This window comes from Taeniopygia guttata, chromosome 34 (assembly GCF_048771995.1).
Source record: "Taeniopygia guttata chromosome 34, bTaeGut7.mat, whole genome shotgun sequence".
Classification (NCBI taxonomy): Eukaryota; Metazoa; Chordata; class Aves; order Passeriformes; family Estrildidae; genus Taeniopygia; species Taeniopygia guttata.
The window spans coordinates 3,181,898-3,205,299 of NC_133059.1; the positions used below are offsets into that span (position 1 = coordinate 3,181,898).

Consider the following 23,402-nt stretch of genomic DNA (forward strand, 5'->3'; position numbering starts at 1 on the left):
TGTCCCTTTGTCCCCAACCAGGCCAAGCGACTCTTCGATGTCCTGCACGAGCCGTTCCTCAAGAGCCCCCGATGAGCCCCGAAAATGGCCCAAATCCCCCCAAAAAATCCCCCCAAAATGCCCCAAAAATCCCCAAAAATAGCCACAAAAAATTCCCCAAAATGCCCCGAAAATCCCCAAAAAATCCCTCAGAATCTACCAAAAAAAAATCCCCAAAAATGCCCCAAAAATCCCAAAAAATATCCACAAAAAATCCTCCAAAATGCCCCAAAAATCCCAAAAAATAGCCACAAAAAATCCCTCCAAAATGCCCCGAAAATCCCCCAAAAAATCCCTCAGAATCTGTCAAAAAAGTCGCACAAAATGCCACAAAAATCCCAAAAAATATCCCCCAAAAAACCCCAAAATGCTCTGAAAATCCCCAAAAAAAGCCCTCAAAATCTACCAAAAAAGTCCCCCAAAATGCCCCAAAAATCCCAAAAAATATCCCCCCAAAAAACCCCAATATGCCCCAAAAATCCCAAAAAAACCACCAAAGGAATCCCTCAAAATCTACCAAAACAAATCTGCCAAAATGCCCCAAAAAATCCGAAAAATTATCCCCAAAAAATCCCCCCAAAATCCCCCAAAATCCCAAAAAAACCCCACCAAAAAAACCCTCAAAATCTACCAAAAAAGTCTCCCAAAATGCCCCAAAAATCCCAAAAATATCCACAAAAAATCCTCCAAAATGTCCTGAAAATCCCCAAAAAAATCCCTCAAAATCTACCAAAAAAAATCCCCCAAATGTCCCTAAAAATCCCCCAAAAAATCCCTCAAAATCTACCAAAAAATTTCCCCAAAATGCCCCAAAAAATCCCAAGAAGTATCCCCCCAAAAATCCCCCAAATGCCCCAAAATTCCCCCCAAAAAACCCCAAAAGAATCCTTCAAAATCTACCAAAAAAATCCCTCAAAATGCCCCAAAAATCCCAAGAAATATCCCAAAAAAAATCCCCCCAAAATCCCCCAAAACCCCCCCAAAAAATCACTCAGAATCTACCAAAATAAAATCCCCCAAAATGCCCCAAAACATCCCAAAAAATATCCCCCAAAAATCCCCCAAAATGCCCCAAAACCCCAAAATCCCCAAAAATCCCCTAAAAATTCCTCCAATACCCAAAAATCCCCAAAAAATCCCCCAAATCCCCCAAAAATCCCCCAAAAATCCCTCCGAAATGCCCCAAAAACCCCAAAAATCCCCCCAAAACCCCTTTATTTTTTGTAATAAAGAACATTTAATGGTGACACAGGTGACAGAGGTGACACAGGTGACACAGGTGACAGAGGTGACACAGGTGACACTCGGGGTCACTCCTGCTCCTCCCGCTTCTGCTTCTTCCTCTTCTTCCTCTTCCTCGGGGGCTCCTCGGGGGTCCGGGGCCCTCTCGGGGCTCTGTCCCCGCGGGTGGCACCGTCCCCGTGTCCCCAGGTGCCACCTCGGTGTCCCCAGGTGCCATTTCGGTGTCCCCAGATGCCACCTCGGTGTCCCCAGGTGCCATTTTGGTGTCCCCAGGTGTCATCTTGGTGTCCCCAGGTGCCACCTCGGTGTCCCCAAGTGCCATCTTGGTGTCCCCAAGTGCCACCCGGGCCGTCCTGGCGTCCCCAGGTGCCACCTCGGTGTCCCCAGGTGCCACCCGGGCCGTCCCCGGTGTCCCCCCGAAGCTGCGGGCGATGCTCAGGGACCCCCGCAGGGGGGGGGCGCAGCCCAGGGCCCCCCCCGGGGACATTGGGGACAGCAGGAGGGGACAGTCCCCTGTCCCCGGGCCACCCCGCAGCACCCACAGCTCGCCGGTGTCACCCGTGTCACCGCTGTCACCGCTGTCACCGTCACCGGGGGGACGGAGCCGCTCGAGGCCGTCCAGGGGCACCGGGCAGCCCTCGAGGCTGGGGGGGACACGGGGACAGTGTCAGTGTCATTGTCACCCCCCCAGTGTCATTGTCACCTTCACATTGTCATTGTCACCCCCACATTGTCATTGTCACCTTCACATTGTCATTGTCACCTTCACATTGTCATTGTCACCCCCACATTGTCATTGTCACCCCCATAGTGTCATTGTCACCCCCATAGTGTCATTGTCACCCCCACATTGTCATTGTCACCCCCATCCCATTGTCATTGTCACCCCCAGTGTCATTGTCACCCCCCAGTGTCATTGTCACCCCCACAGTGTCATTGTCACCTCCACAGTGTCACTGTCACCCCCATAGTGTCATTGTCACCCTCCCAGTGTCATTGTCACCTTCACACTGTCACTGTCACCCCAATATTGTCAGTGTCACCTCCACTGTCGTTGTCAACCCCACTGTCATTGTCACCTTCACAGTGTCATTGTCACCCCCAGTGTCATTGTCACCCCCCCAGTGTCATTGTCACCCCCATCCCATTGTCATTGTCACCCTCATAGTGTCATTGTCACCTTCACATTGTCATTGTCACCCCCATAGTGTTATTGTCACCTCCATCCCATAGTCATTGTCACCTTCACATTGTCATTGTCACCCCCATCCCAGTGTCATTGTCACCCCCATATTGTCATTGTCAGTGTCACTGTCACCCCCCCAGTGTCATTGTCCCCCCCACTGTCATTGTCACCCCCACATTGTCATTGTCACCCCCCCAGTGTCATTGTCACCCCCCCAGTGTCACTGTCACCTTCACATTGTCATTGTCACCTTCACATTGTCATTGTCACCCCCACATTGTCATTGTCACCCCCCACTGTCATTGTCACCCCCATAGTGTCATTGTCACCTTCACATTGTTATTGTCACCCCCCCCAGTGTCATTGTCACCTTCACATTGTCATTGTCACCTTCACATTGTCATTGTTACCCCCATCACAGTGTCACTGTCACCGCCCCAGTGTCATTGTCACCCCCACAGTGTCATTGTCACCCCCACATTGTCATTGTCACCCCCAGTGTCACTGTCACCCCCATATTGTCATTGTCACCCCCATTGTCAGTGTCATTGTCACCCCACAGTGTCATTGTCACCTTCACATTGTCATTGTCACCCCCCCAGTGTCATTGTCACCCCCCCAGTGTCATTGTCACCCCCCCAGTGTCATTGTCACACCCCCAGTGTCATTGTCACCTACACAGTGTCATTGTCACCCCCCCCAGTGTCACTGTCACCCCCCCAGTGTCACTGTCACCCCCTCAGTGTCACTGTCACCCCCCCAGTGTCATTGTCACCTTCACATTGTCATTGTCACCCCCCCAGTGTCATTGTCACCCCCCAGTGTCATTGTCACCCCATCCCATTGTCACTGTCACCCCCATAGTGTCATTGTCACCTTCACATTGTCATTGTCAGTGTCACTGTCACCCCCCCTGTGTCATTGTCACCTTCACATTGTCATTGTCACCTCCATCCCAGTGTCATTGTCCCCCCTGTAGTGTCATTGTCACCTTCACATTGTCACCCCTATAGTGTCATTGTCACCCCCACATTTTCACTGGTACCCCCACAGTGTCACCCCAGTGCCACCCCCAGTGTCCCAATGCCATCCCCAGTGCCACCCCCAGTGTCACCCCCAGTGTCACCCCTGTGCCACCCCCAGTGTCACTGCCACCCCAGTGTCACCCCAGTGCCACCCCCAGTGTCACTGCCACCCCAGTGTCACCCCAGTGCCACCCTCAGTGTCCCAATGCCATCCCCAGTGCCACCCCCAGTGCCACCCTCAGTGTCACCACCAGTGACACTGTCACCCCAGTGCCACGCCCAGTGTCCCAATGCCATCCCCAGTGTCACCCCAGTGCCACCCCCAGTGTCCCAATGCCATCCCCAGTGCCACCCCCAGTGCCACCCTCAGTGTCACCACCAGTGTCACTGTCACCCCCATCCCAGTGTCACTGTCACCCCAGTGTCACCCCCAGTGTCACTGTCACCCCCCCAGTGTCATTGTCACCCCCCCATTGTCATTGTCACCCCCATCCCAGTGTCATTGTCACCCCCATAGTGTCATTGTCACCTTCACATTGTCATTGTCAGTGTCACTGTCACCCCCCCTGTGTCATTGTCACCCCCACATGGTCATTGTCACCTTCACATTGTCATTGTCACCCTCACAGTGTCACTGTCACCTCCACATTGTCATTGTCACCCCCCCAGTGTCATTGTCACACCCCCAGTGTCATTGTCACCCCCCCAGTGTCATTGTCACCTTCACAGTGTCATTGTCACCTCCACAGTGTCACTGTCACCCCCCCAGTGTCATTGTCACCCCCCCAGTGTCACTGTCACCCCCCGTTATCATTGTCACCCCCCCAGTGTCATTGTCACCCCTACATTGTCACCTCCACAGTGTCACTGTCACCCCCCCAGTGTCATTGTCACCCCCCCAGTGTCACTGTCACCCCCCGTTATCATTGTCACCCCCCCAGTGTCACTGTCACCCCTACATTGTCACCTTCACAGTGTCACTGTCACCCCCCCAGTGTCATTGTCACCCCCCCAGTGTCACTGCCACCCCCAGTGTCACCCCTGTGTCACCCCCCAGTGTCACTGTCACCCCCAGTGCCACCCCCAGTGTCACTGTCACCCCCCAGTGTCACCTCTGGGGACAGAAATCTGCCGGGGCGCGGATCAGCCACAGCTCGGCCTGGGGACCCCCCAGTGTCACTGTCACCCCCCCAGTGTCACTGTCACCCCCAGTGCCACCCCCAGTGTCACTGTCACCCCCCAGTGCCACCCCCAGTGTCACTGTCACCCCCCCAGTGTCACTGTCACCCCCCCAGTGTCACTGTCACCCCCCCAGTGTCACTGTCACCTCTGGGGACAGAAGTCAGCGGGGGCGCGGATCAGCCACAGCTCGGCCTGGGGACCCCCCGGTGTCACTGTCACCCCCCCAGTGTCACTGTCACCCCCCAGTGCCACCCCCAGTGTCACTGTCACCCCCCCAGTGTCATTGTCACCCCCCCAGTGCCACCCCCACTGTCACTGTCACCCCCCCAGTGTCACTGTCACCTCTGGGGACAGAAGTCAGCGGGGGCGCGGATCAGCCACAGCTCGGCCTGGGGACCCCCCGGTGTCACTGTCACCCCCCCGGCCTCCGCCTCGAACTCGGGGGGACACCGGAACCGCGGCGGTGGCCCTGGGGACACGCGGGACGTCACCCCCGGGGCCACCTCCGTGTCCCCCAGTGTCCCCAAAGTGTCCCCAAAGTGTCCCCCCAGACCCCTGCAATGTCCCCCCAGAGCCCCCCAATGTCCCCCCAGACCCCCCCAATGTCCCCTCCATGTCCCCAATGTCCCCCCAGTGTCCCCAAAGTTCCCCCCAATGTCCCCAAAATCCCCCCAAATGTCCCCAAAGTCCCCCCAAATGTCCCCAAAGTCCCCCCCAATGTCCCCAAAGCCCCCCCCAATGTCCCCTCTAATGTCCCTCCAATGTCCCCAAATGTCCCCAAAATCCCCCCAATGTCCCCAAAATCCCCCCAAATGTCCCCAAAATCCCCCAAATGTCCCCAAAATCCCCCCAAATGTCCCCAAAGCCCCCTCAGTGTCCCCTGCAATGTCCCCAAATGTCCCCAAAATCCCCCCAAATGTCCCCAAAGCCCCCCAGTGTCCCCCCAAATGTCCCCAAAGCCCCCCCAGTGTCCCCAAAGTCCCCCCCATGTCCCCCTGTCCCCAAATCTCCTGCCACATCCCCGTGTCCCCCCTCACCCCCAGACCCCCAAAGTCCCCCCCAATGTCCCCAATGTCCCCAAATGTCCCCAAAATCCCCCCGAATGTCCCCAAAATCCCCCCCAGTGTCCTCCCCAATGTCCCCAATGTCCCCAAAATCCCCCCCAATGTCCCCCCAATGTCCCCCCAGACCCCCTCAATGTCCCCCCAATGTCCCCAAAGTCCCCCCAGTGTCCCCTCCATGTCCCCAATGTCCCTCCAGAACCCCCCAGACTCCCCCAATGTCCCCTCAATGTCCCCAATGTCCCCTCAGTGTCCCCAAAGTCCCCCCCAATGTCCCCCCAGACCCCCCCAATGTCCTCAAAGTCCACCCAAATGTCCCCAAAGCCCCCCCAGTGTCCCCCCCAAATGTCCCCAAAGTCCCCCCAAAGTCCCCCCCAATGTCCCCAATGTCCCCAAATGTCCCCAAAGTCCCCCCAATGTCCCCAAAGCCCCCCCAGTGTCCCCCCAATGTCCCCAAAGCCCCCCCAGTGTCCCCCCAATGTCCCCAAAGCCCCCCCATGTCCCCATGTCCCCAAATCTCCCGCCACATCCTCACATCCCCCCTCACCCCCGGACCCCCCAGTGTCCCCCCAATGTCCCCAAATGTCCCCAAAATCCTCCCAATGTCCCCAAAATCCCCCCAAGTGTCCCCAAATCCCCCCAGTGTCCCCATGTCCCCAATCTCCCGCCACATCCTCACATCCCCCCTCACCCCCAGACCCCCAAAGTCCCCCCAATGTCCCCTTGATGTCCCCAATGTCCCCAAATGTCCCCAAAATCCCCCCAAATGTCCCCAAACCCCCCCCGGTGTCCCCCCAAATGTCCCCAAAATCCCCCCAAATGTCCCCAATGTCCCCCCAATGTCCCCTCAATGTCCCCAATGTCCCCAATGTCCCCCCAATGTCCCCTCAATGTCCCCTCAATGTCCCCAATGTCCCCCCAATGTCCCCTCAATGTCCCCAATGTCCCCCCAGTGTCCCCAAAGTCCCCCCAATGTCCCCCCAATGTCCCCAACCCCCCCAATGTCCCCAATGTCCCCCAATGTCCCCAAAGTCACCCCCAGTGTCCCCAATGTCCCCCCAGACCCCCCCAATGTCCCCCCAGATCCCCAATGTCCCCCCAGACCCCCCCAATGTCCCCTCAATGTCCCCAAAGTCCCCCCTAATGTCCCCAAAGCCCCCCCAGACCCCCCAATGTCCCCCCAGACCCCCCCAATGTCCCCTCAATGTCCCCAAAGTCCCCCCAGTGTCCCCTCTAATGTCCCCAATGTCCCCCCAGACCCCCCCAATGTCCCCCCAGTGTCCCCAATGTCCCCTCCATGTCACCAATGTCCCCCCAGACCCCTCCAATGTCCCCAATGTCCCCAAAGTCCCCTCAGACCCCCCCAATGTCCCCAATGTCCCCCCAGTGTCCCCTCTAATGTCCCCAAAGTCCCCCCACAACCCCCCAATGTCCCCCCAGTGTCCCCAATGTCCCCTCTAATGTCCCCAAAGTCCCCCCAATGTCCCCCCAGACCCCCCCAATGTCCCCTCAATGTCCCCAATGTCCCTCTAATGTCCCCAAAGACCCCCCCAATGTCCCTCAATGTCCCCAATATCCCCCCAAATGTCCCCAAAGCCCCCCCATGTCCCCCTGTCCCCAAATCTCCCACCACATCCTCACATCCCCCATCACCCCCCGACCCCCAAAGTCCCCCCAATGTCCCCAAATGTCCCCAAAATCCCCCCAAATGTCCCCAAAATCCCCCCAAATGTCCCCAAAGTCCCCTTGATGTCCCCAAATGTCCCCAAAATCCCCCCAAATGTCCCCAAAGCCCCCCCATGTCCCCATGTCCCCAAATCTCCCGCCACATCCCCGCCTCCCCCATCACCCCCAGACCCCCAAAGCCCCCCCAGTGTCCCCAAAGTCCCCCCAGTGTCCCCCCAATGTCCCCAAAATCCCCCCGAATGTCCCCAAAGTCCCCCCCAGTGTCCCCCCAAATGTCCCCAAAATCCCCCCAAATGTCCCCAAAGTCCCCCCCAGTGTCCCCATGTCCCCAATCTCCCGCCACATCCCCGCCTCCCCCGCCACCCCCAGACCCCCAAAGTCCCTCCAATGTCCCCAATGTCCCCCCCAATGTCCCCAAAGTCCCCTTGATGTCCCAAATGTCCCCAAAGTCCCCCCAGTGTCCCCCTGTCCCCAAATCTCCCGCCACATCCTCACATCCCCCATCACCCCCCGACCCCCAAAGTCCCCCAATGTCCCAAATGTCCCCAAATGTCCCCAAAATCCCCCCAAATGTCCCCAAAGCCCCCCCAGTGTCCCCCCAAATGTCCCCAATGTCCCCCCATGTCCCCCTGTCCCCAATCTCCCGCCACATCCCCGCCTCCCCCATCACCCCCGGACCCCCAAAGTCCCCCCAATGTCCCCAAATGTCCCCAAAGTCCCCCCAAATGTCCCCAAAATCCCCCCAAATGTCCCCAAATGTCCCCAAAGCCTCCCCGGTGTCCCCCCAAATGTCCCCAATGTCCCCCCATGTCCCCCTGTCCCCAATCTCCCGCCACATCCCCGCCTCCCCCATCGCCCCCGGACCCCCAAAGTCCCCCCAGTGTCCCCAATGTCCCAAATGTCCCCCCCAATGTCCCCAAATGTCCCCAAAATCCCCCCAAATGTCCCCAAAGTCCCCTTGATGTCCCCAAATGTCCCCAAAATCCCCCCAAATGTCCCCAAAGCCCCCCCATGTCCCCCTGTCCCCAAATCTCCCGCCAAATCCCCGCCTCCCCCATCACCCCCCGACCCCCACTGTCCCCAAATGTCCCCAAAGTCCCCAAAATCCCCCCAAATGTCCCTAAAATCCCCCCCAGTGTCCCCCCAAATGTCCCCAATGTCCCCCCAGTGTCCCCTCAGTGTCCCCAATGTCCCCAAATGTCCCCAATGTCCCCCCAGTGTCCCCCCAAATGTCCCCAATGTCCCCCCAGTGTCCCCCCAAATGTCCCCAATGTCCCCCCAGTGTCCCCTCAGTGTCCCCAATGTCCCCCCAGACCCCCCCCAATGTCCCCCCAGTGTCCCCAAAATCCCCCCAGTGTCCCCAATGTCCCCTCTAATGTCCCCAAAGTCCCCCCAGTGTCCCCCCCGGTGTCCCCAATGTCCCCCCAGACCCCCCCAATGTCCCCCCCGTGTCCCCAAAGTCCCCCAGACCCCCCCAGTGTCCCCTCTAATGTCCCCAAAGTCCCCCGGTGTCCCCCCAATGTCCCCAGTGTCCCCCCAGACCCCCCCAATGTCCCCAAAGTCCCCCCCAAATGTCCCCAAAGCCCCCCCGGTGTCCCCCTGTCCCCAATCTCCCGCCACATCCTCGCGTCCCCCACCACCCCCGGACCCCCAAAGTCCCCCCAATGTCCCCAAATGTCCCCAAAATCCCCCCAAATGTCCCCAAAGTCCCCCCAACGTCCCCAAATGTCCCCAAAATCCCCCCAAATGTCCCCAAAATCCCCCCCGGTGTCCCCCCCCCCCCACCGTTCATGTCGCCGCCGCCGCCGCGTGCCCGCCTGGCCCCGCCCCCCCCCCGCCCCGCCGCGCACTTGGTACCGTCCGGGGCGTGGCTACAGGGGCGTGGCCACGCCCAAACCACGCCCTTTTCTCCTTATAAGGATATGGGCGTGGCCACGCCCCGGCGGCATTTAAAGGTACAGCGACCCCCGGAACGACCCCGCACCGGGGGCAGCGGGGGGGGCACCGGGGCGGCCCCGGGGGGGGCGGGGGGCACCGGAGGGGCGGGGAGAAGGTTTGGGGGGAGGGGGAGATCCGGTTTGGGGCGCGCTCCCGGCGTGCACCGGGACGGGACGGGCGGGGGCGTGGCTGGGGCGGAGCGGCGCTACAGGTACGGGGTGGGGGGGGGGAAATTTGGGTGTCGGGACCCCCCCGGTGGGAACGGAGACCCCCCGGTGGGAACGGAAACCCCCCGCCTCTCCCGTAGGAGCTGAGCCCTTCACGGGGACCCCCTCCCCTCGGGGGACCGAATCGTTCCCGTGGGATCCGCCCCCCCCCCCCCCCCCGCCGTGGGATCCGTTTCCCGTGGGATCCCCCCCCCCCGTGGGAACCTCCCGGTTTGGGCTCCGTTCCACCGGACCCGCCCCCCACTGTGAGAATCCCTCCGGTTTCAGGACCCCCTCCCCGTTTTTGGGCTCCGTTCCCCGGTTTTGGGTCCCCTCCCCGGTTTTGGGGTCCTCACCCCGGTTTTTGGGGTCCCTTCCCCGGTTTTGGTCTCCGTTCCCCGGTTTTGGGCTCCCCCTCCCGGTTTTGGGCTCCGTTCCCCGGTTTTGGGCTCCCCTCCACGGTTTTGGGTCCCCCTCCCGGTTTTGGGGTCCCCTCCCCGGTTTTGGGGTCCCCTCCCCGGTTTTGGGACCCCTCCCCGTTTTTGGGACCCCCTCCCCGGTTTGGGTCCCCTCCCCGGTTTTGGGCTCCGTTCCCCGTTTTTGGGATCCTTCCCCGGTTTGGGGTCCCCCTCCCGTTTTTGGGCTCCGTTCCCCGGTTTTGGGCTCCGTTCCCCGGTTTTGGGTCCCCTCCCGGTTTTGGGCTCCGTTCCACCGGACCCGCCCCCCACCGTGAGAATCCCTCCGGTTTTGGGGTCCGATCTCCGGTTTTGGGACCCCTCCCCGGTTTTGGGCTCCGTTCCACCGGACCCGCCCCCCACCGTGAGAATCCCTCCGGTTTTGGGCTCCCCTCCCCGGTTTTGGGACCCCTCCCCGGTTTTGGGCTCCGTTCCCCGGTTTTGGGTCCCCTCCCCGGTTTTGAGACCCCTCCCGGTTTTGGGGTCCCCTCCCCGGTTTGGGCTCCGTTCCCCGGTTTTGGGATCCGTTCCCCGTTTTTGGGACCCCTCCCCGGTTTTGGGGTCCCCTCCCCGGTTTTGGGGTCCCCACCCCGTTTTTGGGATCCGTTCCCCGTTTTGGGTCCCCTCCCCGGTTTTGGGCTCCGTTCCACCGGACCCGCCCCCCACCGTGTGAATCCCTCCGGTTTTGGGCTCCCCGCCCCGGATTTGGGGTCCCTACCCCGGATTTGGGATCCGTTTCCCGGTTTTGGGACCCCTCCCCGGTTTCGGGGTCCCTTCCCCGGTTTTGGGCTCCGTTTCACCGGACCCGCCCCTCACCGTGAGAATCCCTCCGGTTTTGGGACCCCCTCCCCGGTTTTGGGACCCTCTCCCCGGTTTTGGGCTCCCCTCCCCGGTTTCGGGACCCCTCCCCGGTTTCGGGACCCCTCCCCGGTTTGGGGCTCCGTTCCCCGGTTCTGGGCTCCGTTCCCCGGTTTTGGGGTCCCCTCCCCGTTTTTGGGCTCCGTTCCCCGGTTTTGGGCTCCGTTCCACCGGACCCGCCCCCACCGTGAGAATCCCTCCGGTTTCGGGACCCGCTCCCCGTTTTTGGGCTCCGTTCCCCGGTTTTGGGGTCCCCTCCCCGGTTTTGGGGTCCCCTCCCCGGTTTTGGGGTCCCCACCCCGGTTTGGGCTCCGTTCCCCGTTTTTGGGGTCCGTTCCCCGGTTTTGGGGTCCCCTCCCCGGTTTTGGGGTCCCCACCCCGGTTTTGGGCTCCGTTCCCCGGTTTTGGGCTCCGTTCCCCGGTTTTGGGGTCCCCTCCCCGGTTTTGGGGTCCCCTCCCCGGTTTTGGGACCCCTCCCCGGTTTTGGGCTCCGTTCTCCGGTTTTGGGCTCCGTTCCCCGGTTTTGCGATCCGATCCCCGTTTTTGGGCTCCCCACCCCGGTTTTGGGGTCCTCACCCCGGTTTTGGGTCCCCTCCCCGGTTTTGGGGTCCCCTCCCCGGTTTTGGGACCCCTCCCCGGTTTTGGGACCCCTCCCCGGTTTTGGGCTCCGTTCCACCGGACCCGCCCCCCACCGTGAGAATCCCTCCGGTTTTGGGCTCCCCACCCCGGTTTTGGGCTCCCCCTCCCCGGTTTTGGGGTCCCCACCCCGGTTTTGGGGTCCCCTCCCCGTTTTTGGGACCCCCCTCCCGGTTTTGGGCTCCCCTCCCGGTTTTGGGGTCCGTTCCCCGTTTTTGGGACCCCCCTCCCGGTTTTGGGATCCGTTCCCCGTTTTTGGGACCCCCCTCCCGGTTTTGGGCTCCGTTCCCCGGTTTTTGGGACCCCCTCCCCGTTTTTGGGACCCCTCCCGGTTTTGGGCTCCCCACCCCGGTTTTGGGACCCCTCCCCGTTTTTGGGGTCCCCTCCCGGTTTTGGGACCCCTCCCCGGTTTAGGGACCCCTCCCCGGTTTTGGATCCCCTCCCCGTTTTTGGGACCCCTCCCGGTTTTGGGCTCCGTTCCCCGTTTTTGGGACCCCCTCCCCGGTTTTGGGGTCCCCTCCCCGGTTTTGGTCTCCCCACCCCGTTTTTGGGCTCCGTTCCCCGGTTTTGGAACCCCTCCCCGTTTTTGGGCTCCGTTCCACCGGACCCGCCCCCCACCGTGAGAATCCCTCCGGTTTTGGGGTCCCCTCCCCGTTTTTGGGGTCCCCTCCCGGTTTGGGTCCCCTCCCCGGTTTTGGGACCCCTGCCCGGTTTTGGGACCCCCTCCCGGTTTTGGGATCCGTTCCCCGATTTTGGGGTCCCCACCCCGGTTTTGGTCTCCCCACCCCGGTTTGGGGTCCCCACCCCGGTTTTGGGCTCCGTTCCCCGGTTTGGGACCCCCTCCCCGGTTTGGGGTCCTCACCCCGTTTTTGGGACCCCTCCCCGGTTTGGGGCTCCGTTCCCCGGTTTTGGGATCCGTTCCCCGTTTTTGGGGTCCCCTCCCGGTTTTGGGCTCCCCTCCCCGGTTTGGGGTCCGTTCCCCGGTTTGGGCTCCGTTCCCCGTTTTTGGGGTCCTCACCCCGTTTTTGGGACCCCTCCCCGTTTTTAGGACCCCTCCCCGGTTTTGGGACCCCTCCCCGGTTTTGGGATCCGTTCCCCGGTTTTGGGACCCCTCCCCGGTTTTGGGCTCCGTTCCCCGTTTTTGGGGTCCGTTCCCCGTTTTGGGACCCCTCCCCGTTTCGGGGACCCCTCCCCGGTTCTGGGCTCCGTTCCCCGGACCCGCCCCCACCCCCGGTGCCCCGGGGCGCGGGCGCGGCCCCTCCGCGCCTCCCCCGCGTGACCCAACGCTCTGGAATTGGGCGGAGAGGCCGCGGGGACGCGCCCGCGACACCTCCGGTACTCACCGGGACCCCTCCGGTGCCTCCCAGGTACTCACCGGGACCCGCCGGGACCCCTCCGGTACCCACCGGGACTCCTCCGGTACTCACCGAGACTCCTCCGGTACCTCCCAGGTACCAACCGGGACCCCTCCGGTACCCACCGGGACCCGCCAGGACCCCTCCGGTACTCACCGGGACTCCTCCGGTACCTCCCAGGTACCCACCGGGACCCACCGGGACTCACCGGGACCCTCCGGTACTCACCGGGACCCCTCCGGTGCCTCCCAGGTACTCACCGGGACCCCTCCGGTACTCACCGGGACCCGCCGGGACCCCTCCGGTACCCAGCGGGACCCGCCGGGACTCCTCCGGTACTTACCGGGACCCCTCCGGTGCCTCCCAGGTGCCCGCCGGGACCCCTCCGGTACCCACCGGGACCCCTCCGGTGCCTCCCAGGTGCCCGCCGGGACCCCTCCGGTACCCACCGGGACCCGCCGGGACCCCTCCGATACCCACCGGGACCCCTCCAGTACCCATCGGGACCCCTCCGGTACCCACCGGGACCCACCGGGACCGTCCGGTACTCACCGGGACCCCTCCGGTGCCTCCCAGGTACCCACCGGGACTCCTCCGGTACTCACCGGGACCCCTCCGGTAGCTACCGACACACGCCAGGACCCTACCGGGACCCCCCGGATCTTCTCAACACCCGCCCGCACCCACCGGGACCACCCAGGTACCCCCCGGGACCCCCGGGACCGACCGGGACCCCCCCGGTACCAACCGGGACCCCTCAACACCCACCGGGACCCCACCCGGGACTCCCCCGGGACCCCCCAGGACCCCTCAACACCCACCGGGACCCCCCCGGGACCAACCGGGACCCCCCCCGGGACCCCTCAACACCCACCGGGACCCCCCCGGGTGGGATTTTGGGGTGTCGGGGGTGGGGGGTGACACCCCCGGGTGGGATTTTGGGGGGCTGTGGGTGGGGGTGACACCCCTGGGTGCGATTTTGGGGTGCCGGGGGCGGGTCCGGACCCCCCCAAATTCTCCCTCCCCCCAAAAATCGCCGCTCGTTCCTCCCCCAAAAAATAATCCCAAAAAATCCCCCCAAAAAAACCCCAAAAACCCCCAAAAAATCCCTCCAAAAAAACTCCCAAAAATCACCAAAAATCCCTCCAAAAAATCCCCCAAAAATCAACAAAAATCCCTCCAAAAAAAATCCCAAAAATCACCAAAAATCCCTCAAAAAAATCCCCAAAAATCACAAAAAAACCCCAAAAAATAAAAAAAAACCCCCAAAAAATCCCAAAAAAATCACAAAAAAACCCAAAAATCCCCAAAAAAACCCCAAAAAATCCCCCAAAAATCACAAAAAAAACCCCAAAAAAACCAAAAAACCCCCCCAAAAAAACCCCAAAAAATCCCCAAAATTCGGGGGTCCCACCGCCCCCCCCACCCCGTTTTTTTTGGGGGGCCCCCCCAGCAGGGCCCTCCGCCCCCCCCCCCGCGGGATTAATTAGCGCTAATTAACATAATTAACGTTCGCTGCTGCCCGGCCCCGGCGGGTCCCGGCACGTCCCGCCCGCGGCGTTCCCAGAGCCCAAAATTCCCCGGGGGGGTCCCCAAAATTCCCCAAAATTCCCCGGGGGGTCCCCAAAATTCCCCAAAATTCCCCGGGGGGTCCTGAAAATTCCTCAAAGGGTCCCCAAAATTCCCCAAAATTCCCAAAATTCCCCAAAATTCCCAAGGGGGTCCCCAAAATTTCCCAAGGGGTCCCCAAAATTCCCCAAAATTCCCCAAAATTCCCCGGGGGGTCCCCAAAATTCCTCAGGGGGTCCTCAAAATTCCCCAAAATTTCCCAAAATTCCCCAAGATTCCCCAAAATTCCCCAAAATTCCCCGGGGGTCCCCAAAATTCCCCAAAATTCCCCGGGGGGTCCCCAAAATTTCCCAAAGGGTTCCCAAAATTCCCCGGGGGGTCCCCAAAATTCCCCGGGGGGACCCGAAATTCCCAAGGGGGTCCCCAAAATTCCCCGGGGGGACCCGAAATTCCCCAGGGGTCCCCGAAATTTCTCAAGGGGTCCCCAAAATTTCCCAAAGGGTCCCCAAAATTTCCTAAAGGGTCCCCAAATTTGCCCGGGGGGTCCCCAAAATTCCCCAAAATTTCCCCTGAAATGTCCCCAAGGGGTCCCCAAAATTCCCCGGGGGGTCCCCAAAATTCCTCAGGGGTCCCCAAAATTCCCCAAAATTCCCCGGGGGGTCCCCAAAATTCCCAAAATTTCCCCGTGGAGTCCCCAAAATTCCCCAAAATTCCCCGGGGGGTCCCCAAAATTCCCCAGGGGTCCCCAAAATTCCTCAAAATTCCCCAGGGGTCCCCAAAATTCCCCAAAGGGTCCCCAAAATTCCCCAAAATTCCCCAGGGGGTCCCCAAAATTCCCCAAAATTCCCAAGGGGGTCCCCAAAATTCCCCGGGGGGTCCTGAAAATTCCTCAAAGCGTCCCCAAAATTCCCCAAAGGGTCCCCAAAATTTCCTAAAGGGTCCCCAAAATTCCTCAAGGGGTCCCCAAAATTCCCCAGGGGGTCCCCAAAATTTCCCAAAGGGTCCCCAAAATTCCCCAAAATTTCCAAGGGGGTCCCCAAAATTCCCCAGGGGGTTCCCAAAATTCCTCAAAGGGTCCCCGAAATTTCCCAAAGGGTCCCCAAAATTCCCCGGGGGTCCCCGGGGGGTCCCCAAAATTCCCCAGGGGTCCCCAAAATTCCCCAGGGGGTCCCCAAAATTCCCAGAGCCCCCCAAAAAAGCCCCAAACCCACCCCCAAAAAGCCCTAAAAGTCCCCAAAACCCCTCAAAAACCCCATAAACCCATCGGGTGACACCCCCCAAGTGTCCCCTGGTGTCCCCCGACCCCCAAAAAGCCCCAAATTCACCCCAAAAACTCCCGGACCCCCCAAAAAAACCCAAAACTCCCCAAAAAAACTCCCAGAGCCCCCCAAAAAAACCCCAAACCCACCCCAAAAAAAGCCCTAAAAGTCCCCAAAACCCCTCAAAAACCCCATAAACCCATCGGGTGCCACCCCCCGGTGTCCCCCGACCCCAAAAAGCCCCAAATTCACCCCAAATTTCCCCGCAGGCGGCGCCGATGGCGAGTGAGCGGCTGCGCAGCGCCCAGGACCTGCTGGACCTCACCTTCCAGTGTGAGCGGGCACCCCAAAATCCGGGCACCCCAAAATGTGGGGCACCCCAAAATCTGGGCACCCCAAATTCTGGGAGACCCCAAAATCCGGGCACCCCAAAATCTGGGAGACCCCAAAATCTGGGAGACCCCAAAATCTGGGAGATCCCAAAATGTGGGCACCCCAAAATACGGGTGCCCCAAAATACGGGAGACCCAAAATCTGGGCACCCCAAAATCCAGGCACCCCAAAATGTGGGGCACCCCAAAATTTGGGCAACCCAAAATCCGGGCACCCCAAAATCCGGGCACCCCAAAATCTGGGCACCCCAAAATCTGGGAGACCCCAAAATCTGGGAGACCCCAAATCTGGGGCACCCCCCACCCCAAAATCCGGGCACCCCAAAATCCGGGCACCCCAAAATACGGGAGACCCCAAAATCTGGGCACCCCAAAATCCGGGCACCCCAAAATCTGGGAGATCCCAAATCTGGGAGACCCCAAATCTGGGAGATCCCAAATCTGGGAGATCCCAAAATCCGGGCGCCCCAAAATATGGGCACCCCAAAATCCAGGTGCCCCAAAATCTGGGAGACCCCAAAATGTGGGAGACCCCAAATCTGGGCACACCAAAATCCGGGCACCCCAAAATCCGGGAACCCCAAAATCTGGGAGACCTCAAAGTGTGGGAGACCCCAAAATCCGGGCACCCCAAAATCTGGGAGACCCCAAAATCCGGGCACCCCAAAATCTGGGTGCCCCAAAATCTGGGAGACCCCAAATCCGGGCACCCCAAAATCCGCGTGCCCCAAAATCTGGGCACCCCAAAATCTGGGCACCCCAAAATCTGGGAGACCCCAAAATGTGAGACACCCCAAAATACGGGCACCCCAAAATCTGGGAGACCCAAAATCTGGAGCGCCCCAAAATACGGGTGCCCCAAAATCCGGGCACCCCAAAATCCGGGGCACCCCAAAATCTGGGAGACCCAGAATGTGGGAGACCCCAAATCCGGGCACCCCAAAATCTGGGAAACCCCAAAATCCAGGGCACCCCAAAATCCGGGCGCCCCAAAATCTGGGGAACCCCAAATCCGGGCACCCCAAAATCCGGGCACCCCAAAATCCAGAGCGCCCCAAAATCCGGGGAACCCCAAATCTGGGGCACACCCACCCCAAAATCCGGGCACCCCAAAATCTGGGAGACCCCAAATCCGGGCACCCCAAAATCCGGGGAACCCAAAATCTGAGTGTCTCCCTGACCCCAAATCCTTTACCCTGACCCCAAATCCATGACCCAAAATCCCCGATTTTGACCCCAAATCAGCGCTGGCCATGCAGCACATGGACCTGAAGCAGGAGGAGCTGGACACGGCCGTGGCCAAACTGACCCCAAATCCTTTACCCTGACCCCAAATCCTTTACCCTGACCCCAAATCCTTGATCCTGACCCCAAATCCATGACCCAAAATCCCTCATTTTTACCCCAAATCAGCGCTGGCCATGCAGCACATGGACCTGAAGCAGGAGGAGCTGGACACGGCCGTGGCCCGAGTGGACGAACTGACCCCAAATCCTTTACAAATCCTTTACCCTGACCCCAAATCCTTGACCCTGACCCCAAATCCTTTATTCTAACCCCAAATCCATGACCCCAAATCCTTTATCCTGACCCAAAATCCCCGATTTTGACCCCAAATCAGCGCTGGCCATGCAGCACATGGACCTGAAGCAGGAGGAACTGGACAAATCCTTTACCCTGACCCCAAATCCTTTACCCTGACCCCAAATCCTTGAACCTGACCCCAAACCCATGATCCTGACCCCAAATCCATGACCCCAAACCCCTGACCCCAAACCCCTGACCCAAAATCCCCGATTCTGACCCCAAATCAGCGCTGGCCATGCAGCACATGGACCTGAAGCAGGAGGAGCTGGACACGGCCGAGGCCAGAGTGGCCAAACTGACCCCAAATCCTTTACCCTGACCCCAAATCCTTTACCCTGACCCCAAATCCTTGATCCTGACCCCAAATCCATGACCCAAAATCCCCGATTCTGACCCCAAATCAGCGCTGGCCATGCAGCACATGGACCTGAAGCAGGAGGAGCTGGACACGGCCGTGGCCCGGGTGGACGAACTCTCCCGCCAGCTCGAGTCCCTCTGGACAGACGGGCCCGGACCCCCCCCCAGGGTGAGCCCCGAGATTTTTTGGGGGGATTTTGGGGAGGGGGCTTCCCCCCCATATCCCCCCCATGTCCCCCCCACCCACCAAACCCTTTTAACCCCTTCATGCCCAGGAGCAGAGCAGCCCCGGCCGGAGCCGCTCGAGCCGCCGGAGCCTCCTGGGGGACGGTCTGGATTTGGGGGGGGGGCTCGGCGAGACTTTGGGGAGACCCCCGACCCATTTTTTTGGGGGGGAGGAACGCGCCCCCTCCCCCCGGCCGAAGGTGCTGACGGTGCCTGGTCCTGGAGGGGGGGAGGGGGAGGTAGAGCCCCCTCCCCACGGCCCCTCCGGGCCTTGGAGCTGCTGGGGGGGCTCGGGGGGTCCCCCGGGGGGGCAGAGAGACCCCCGGCCCCCCCCCCGTACGAGCTGCAGGCGCTGTACCCCTCCCTGAGCGGGACCCCCGGAACCTTCCGGACACAGGGTGAGGGGCGGGGGGGGCACCGGGGGGTTTGGGGGGATTTGGGGGGGTTTGGGGGGGATATGGGGGGGATTTGGGGGGATTTGGGGGGGACACGGGGGGATTTGAGGGGGAATTGGGGGGATTTGGGGAAGATATGGGGGGATTTGGGGGGGACATGGGGGGATTTGGGGGGGATTTGGGGGGATATGGGGGGATTTGGGGGGGATTTGGGGGCATTGGGGGGGATTTGAGGGGGATTTGGGGGAGATTTGGGGGGATTTGGGGGGATTTGGAGGGGTTTGGGGGGGATTTGGGGGAGATTTGGGGGGATTTGGGGGGGATAGACATGGGGACAAGGGGTGATTTGGGGGGGATTTGGGGGGGGACATGGGGGGCGATTTGGGGGGACAGACATGGGGATGAGGGGGGGGATTTGGGGGGGACATTGGGGGGGATTTGGGGGGGACATGGGGGGAGGATTTGGGGGGCATTTGGGGGGGATTTGGGGTGACAGACATGGGGACAAGAGGGGGATTTAGGGGGGATTTGGGGGGGATTGAGGGGGGACACGGGGGGATTGGGGGGGATTTGGGAGGATATGGGGGGGTATGGGGGGGATATGGGGGGATTTGGGGGGACAGACATGGGGACAAGGGGGGATTTGGGGGGGATATGGGGGGATTTGGGGGCATTGGGGGGGATTTGGGGGAGATTTGGGGGGGATTTGGGGGGTTTGGGGGATATGGGGGGGTTTGGGGGGGAATTGGGGGGGATTTGGGGGGATTTGGGGGGATTTGGGGGGGGTTTGGGGGGATTTGGGGGGGATTTGGGGGGGTTTGGGGGGGATATGGGGGGATTTGGGGGGGACATGGGGGGGTTTGGGGGGGATTTGGGGGGATTTGGGGGATTTGGGGGGGATTTGGGGGGACAGACATGGGGACAAGGGGGGATTTGGGGGGGATTTGGGGGGCATTGGGGGGGACATGGGGGGGTTTGGGGGGTTTGGGGGGGGTTATTGGGGGGATTTGGGGGGGATTTGGGGGGATTTGGGGGGATTTGGGGGGATTTGGGGGGGATTTGGAGGGAATATGGGGGGGATTTGGGGGCATTGGGGGGGATTTGGGGGGGATTTAGGGGGATTTGGGGGGGATTTGGAGGGAATATGGGGGGGATTTTGTCCCCAACCCTGTCCCCGTGTCCCCAACCCTGTCCCCAACCCTGTCCCCGTGTCCCCAACCCTGTCCCCGTGTGTCCCCAACCCTGTCCCCGTGTCCCCAACCCTGTCCCCGTGTCCCCAACCCTGTCCCCGTGTCCCCAACCCTGTCCCTGTGTCCCCAACCCTGTCCCTGTGTCCCCAACCCTGTCCCCAACCCTGTCCCTGTGTCCCCAACCCTGTCCCCGTGTCCCCAACCCCTCCCGTGGTGTCCCCAACCCTGTCCCCAACCCTGTCCCCGTGTCCCCAACCCTGTCCCCGTGTCCCCAACCCCGTCCCCAGCCCTGTCCCCGTGTCCCCAACCCTGTCCCCGTGTCCCCAACCCTGTCCCCGTGTCCCCAACCCTGTCCCCGTGTGTCCCCAACCCTGTCCCCGTGTCCCCAACCCTGTCCCCGTGTCCCCAACCCTGTCCGGGGGTGTCCCCAACCCTGTCCCTGTGGTGTCCCCAACCCTGTCCCCGTGTCCCCAGTCCCTGTCCCCAACCCTGTCCCCGTGTCCCCAACCCCTCCCGTGGTGTCCCCAACCCTGTCCCCGTGTCCCCAACCCTGTCCCCAACCCTGTCCCCGTGTCCCCAACCCTGTCCCCGTGTCCCCAGCCCTGTCCCCGTGTCCCCAACCCTGTCCCCGTGTGTCCCCAACCCTGTCCCCAGCCCTGTCCCCGTGTCCCCAACCCCTCCTGGGCTGTCCCCAACCCTGTCCCCGTGTCCCCAACCCCTCCCATGGTGTCCCCAACCCTGTCCCCGTGGTGTCCCCAACCCTGTCCCCAACCCTGTCCCCATGTCCCCAACCCTGTCCCTGTGGTGTCCCCGTGTCCCCAACCCTGTCCCCATGTCCCCAACCCTGTCCCCGTGTCCCCAACCCTGTCCCCAACCCTGTCCCTGTGTCCCCAACCCTGTCCCCGTGTCCCCAACCCTGTCTTGGGGTGTCCCCAACCCTGTCCCTGTGTGTCCCCAACCCTGTCCCCAACCCTGTCCCCGTGTCCCCAACCCTGTCCCCGTGGTGTCCCCAACCTTGTCCCCAACCCTGTCCCCATGTCCCCAACCCCTCCCGTGGTGTCCCCAACCCTGTCCCCGTGTCCCCAACCATGTCCCCAACCCTGTCCCCCTGTCCCCAACCCTGTCCCCAACCCTGTCCCCGTGTCCCCAACCCTGTCCCCGTGTCCCCAACCCTGTCCCCGTGTCCCCAACCCCTCCCGTGGTGTCCCCAACCCCTCCCGTGGTGTCCCCAACCCTGTCCCCGTGTCCCCAGATGACATCGGCCTCAAGCGGCGGCAGAAAAGTTGGAACGAGTCCGACCTGGACGTGGCCTACGAGAAAAAATCGGGGGGCTACGGTGGGGCTGGGGACATTGGGGACATCGGGGACATTGGGGACATCGGGGACATCGGGGGACACCGCGGGGGTGGCACTTGAAGGGGTTTATGGGGGGTTTTGGGGGGGTTTTGGGGCTTTTTTGGGGGGTTTTGGGGCTTTTTTGGGGGGGCTCGGGGGTGTGGAAGGGGATTTGGGGGGGGCTGGGGACCTTGGGGACATCGGGTGACATCAGGTGACACCAGGGGACATCAGGGGACATCGGGGGACACTGCGGGGGTGGCACTTGAAGGGGTTTATGGGGCTTTGGAGGGGCTTTTTGGGGGGGTTTGGGGCTTTTTTGGGGTGTTTTGGGGCTTTTTTGGGGGGGCTCAGGGGTGTGGAAGGGGATTTGGGGGGGGATGGGGACATTGGGGACATTGGGGACATCGGGGGGACATTGAGGGGGTGGCACTTGAAGGGGTTTATGGGGCTTTGGAGGGGCTTTTTGGGGGGGTTTGGGGCTTTTTGGGGGGTTTTGGGGCTTTTTTGGGGGGTCTCAGGGGTGTGGAAGGGGATTTGGGGGGGGCCAGGGGACCTTGGGGACATCGGGGGACATTGGGGGACATCGGGGACACTGTGGGGACACTCCGGGGGTGGCACTTGAAGGGGTTTATGGGGGTTTGGAGGGGCTTTTTGGGGAGTTTTGGGGCTTTTTGGGGGGTTTTGGGGCTTTTTTGGGGGGTCTCAGGGGTGTGGAAGGGGATTTGGGGGGGGATGGGGACATTGGGGACATTGGGGACATCGAGGGGACATCGGCGGGTGGCACTTGAAGGGGTTTATGGGGGTTTGGAGGGACTTTTTGGGGAGTTTTGGGGCTTTTTTGGGGGGTTTTGGGATTTTTTTGGGGGGTCTCAGGGGTGTGGAAGGGGATTTGGGGGGGGCTGGGGACATTTGGGACATTGGGGACATCGGGGGACACTGCGGGGGTGGCACTTGAAGGGGTTTATGGGGGTTTGGAGGGGCTTTTTGGGGGGTTTTGGGGATTTTTTGGGGGGTCTCGGGGCTTTTTTGGGGGTCTCAGGGGTGTGGAAGGGGATTTGGGGGGGGCCAGGGACCTTGGGGACATCGGGGGACATCGGGGGACACTGCGGGGACACTCCGGGGGTGGCACTTGAAGGGGTTTATGGGGGTTTGGAGGGTTTTTTTGGGGGGTTTTGGGGCTTTTTGGGGGTTTCGGGGATTTTTTGGGGGGTCTCAGGGGTGTGGAAGGGGATTTGGGGGGGCTGGGGACATCGGGGGACATCTGGGTGACATCGGGGGACATTGGGGGACACCACGGGGATGGCACTTGAAGGGGTTTATGGGGGTTTTTGGGGCTTTTTGGGGTTTTTTTGGGGCTTTTTTGGGGGGATTTTGGGGCTTTTTTGGGGGGGTTTTGGGGCTTTTTTTGGGGGGTCTTTGGGCTTTTTTTGGGGGGGTCTGGGGACTATTTTTTGGGGGTTCTTGGGGCTTTTTTGGGGGGGGTCTTTGGGCTTTTTTTGGGGGGGGTCTGGGGGCTTTTTGGGGGGGATTTTGGGGCTTTTTTTGGGGGGGTCTTTGGGCTTTTTTTGGGGGTCTGGGGGCTTTTTTGGGGGGGTCTGGGGCTTTTTTGGGGGGTTCTGGGGGCTTTTTTGGGGGGGTCTTTGGGCTTTTTTTTTGGGAGTCTGGGGTTTTTTTTTTGGGGCGGTCTTTGGGCTTTTTTGGGGGGTCTGGAGGCTTTTTTTGGGGGGGTCTTGAGGCTTTTTTGGGGGGGTCTGGGGGCTTCTTTTGGGGTGGTCTGGGGTTTTTTTTTTTGTGGGGTCTGGGGCTTTTTTTGGGGGGTCTTTGGGCTTTTTTTGGGGGGGGTCTGTGGGTTTTTTTTGGGGGGTCTGGAGGCTTTTTTGGGGGGGTCTGGGAGTTTCTTTGGGGGGGTCTTTGGGCTTTTTTGGGGGGGTCTGGGGGCTTTTTTTTGGGGGGTCTGGGGGCTTTTTTTGGGGGGTCTTGAGGCTTTTTTTGGGGGTGTCTGGAGGCTTTTTTTGGGGGGGTCTGGGGTTTTTTTTTGGGGGGGTCTGGGGGATTTTTTTTGGGGGGTCTGGGGGCTTTTTTTTGGGGGGTCTTTGGGCTTTTTTTGGGGGGGTCTTAAGGTTTTTTTTGGGGGGGTCTGGGGGTTTTTTGGGGTGGTCTGGGGGCTTTTTTTGGGGGGTCTGGGGTTTTTTTTTTTGGGGGGTCTTTGGGCTTTTTTTGG

General features: G+C 60.9%; 2 protein-coding genes across 2 annotated transcripts in view; one reads left to right on the forward strand and one right to left on the reverse strand.

The window, feature by feature from the left end:
• Positions 1-545: 545 nt before the first annotated feature.
• Positions 546-9,308, reverse strand: POLR1G (RNA polymerase I subunit G). The gene is made up of 4 exons (XM_041712587.2): positions 9,207-9,308; positions 5,017-5,143; positions 1,454-1,925; positions 546-566 (listed from the first exon to the last, which is right to left on the reverse strand). The coding sequence occupies exons 1-4, from the start codon at positions 9,211-9,213 to the stop codon at positions 546-548; spliced, it is 627 nt and encodes a 208-aa protein (XP_041568521.2). The 5' UTR covers positions 9,214-9,308.
• Positions 9,309-9,343: 35 nt separating this feature from the next.
• The window catches only part of PPP1R13L (protein phosphatase 1 regulatory subunit 13 like), a 38,268-nt gene continuing 24,209 nt past the window's right edge, over positions 9,344-23,402 (forward strand). The window contains exons 1-6 of the mRNA XM_072920885.1: positions 9,344-9,376; positions 12,882-13,569; positions 16,006-16,030; positions 18,081-18,202; positions 18,309-18,656; positions 21,096-21,179. Of these exons, the coding sequence (XP_072776986.1) occupies positions 9,344-9,376; positions 12,882-13,569; positions 16,006-16,030; positions 18,081-18,202; positions 18,309-18,656; positions 21,096-21,179 (1,300 nt within the window). The remainder of the gene's footprint in view (positions 9,377-12,881; positions 13,570-16,005; positions 16,031-18,080; positions 18,203-18,308; positions 18,657-21,095; positions 21,180-23,402) is intronic.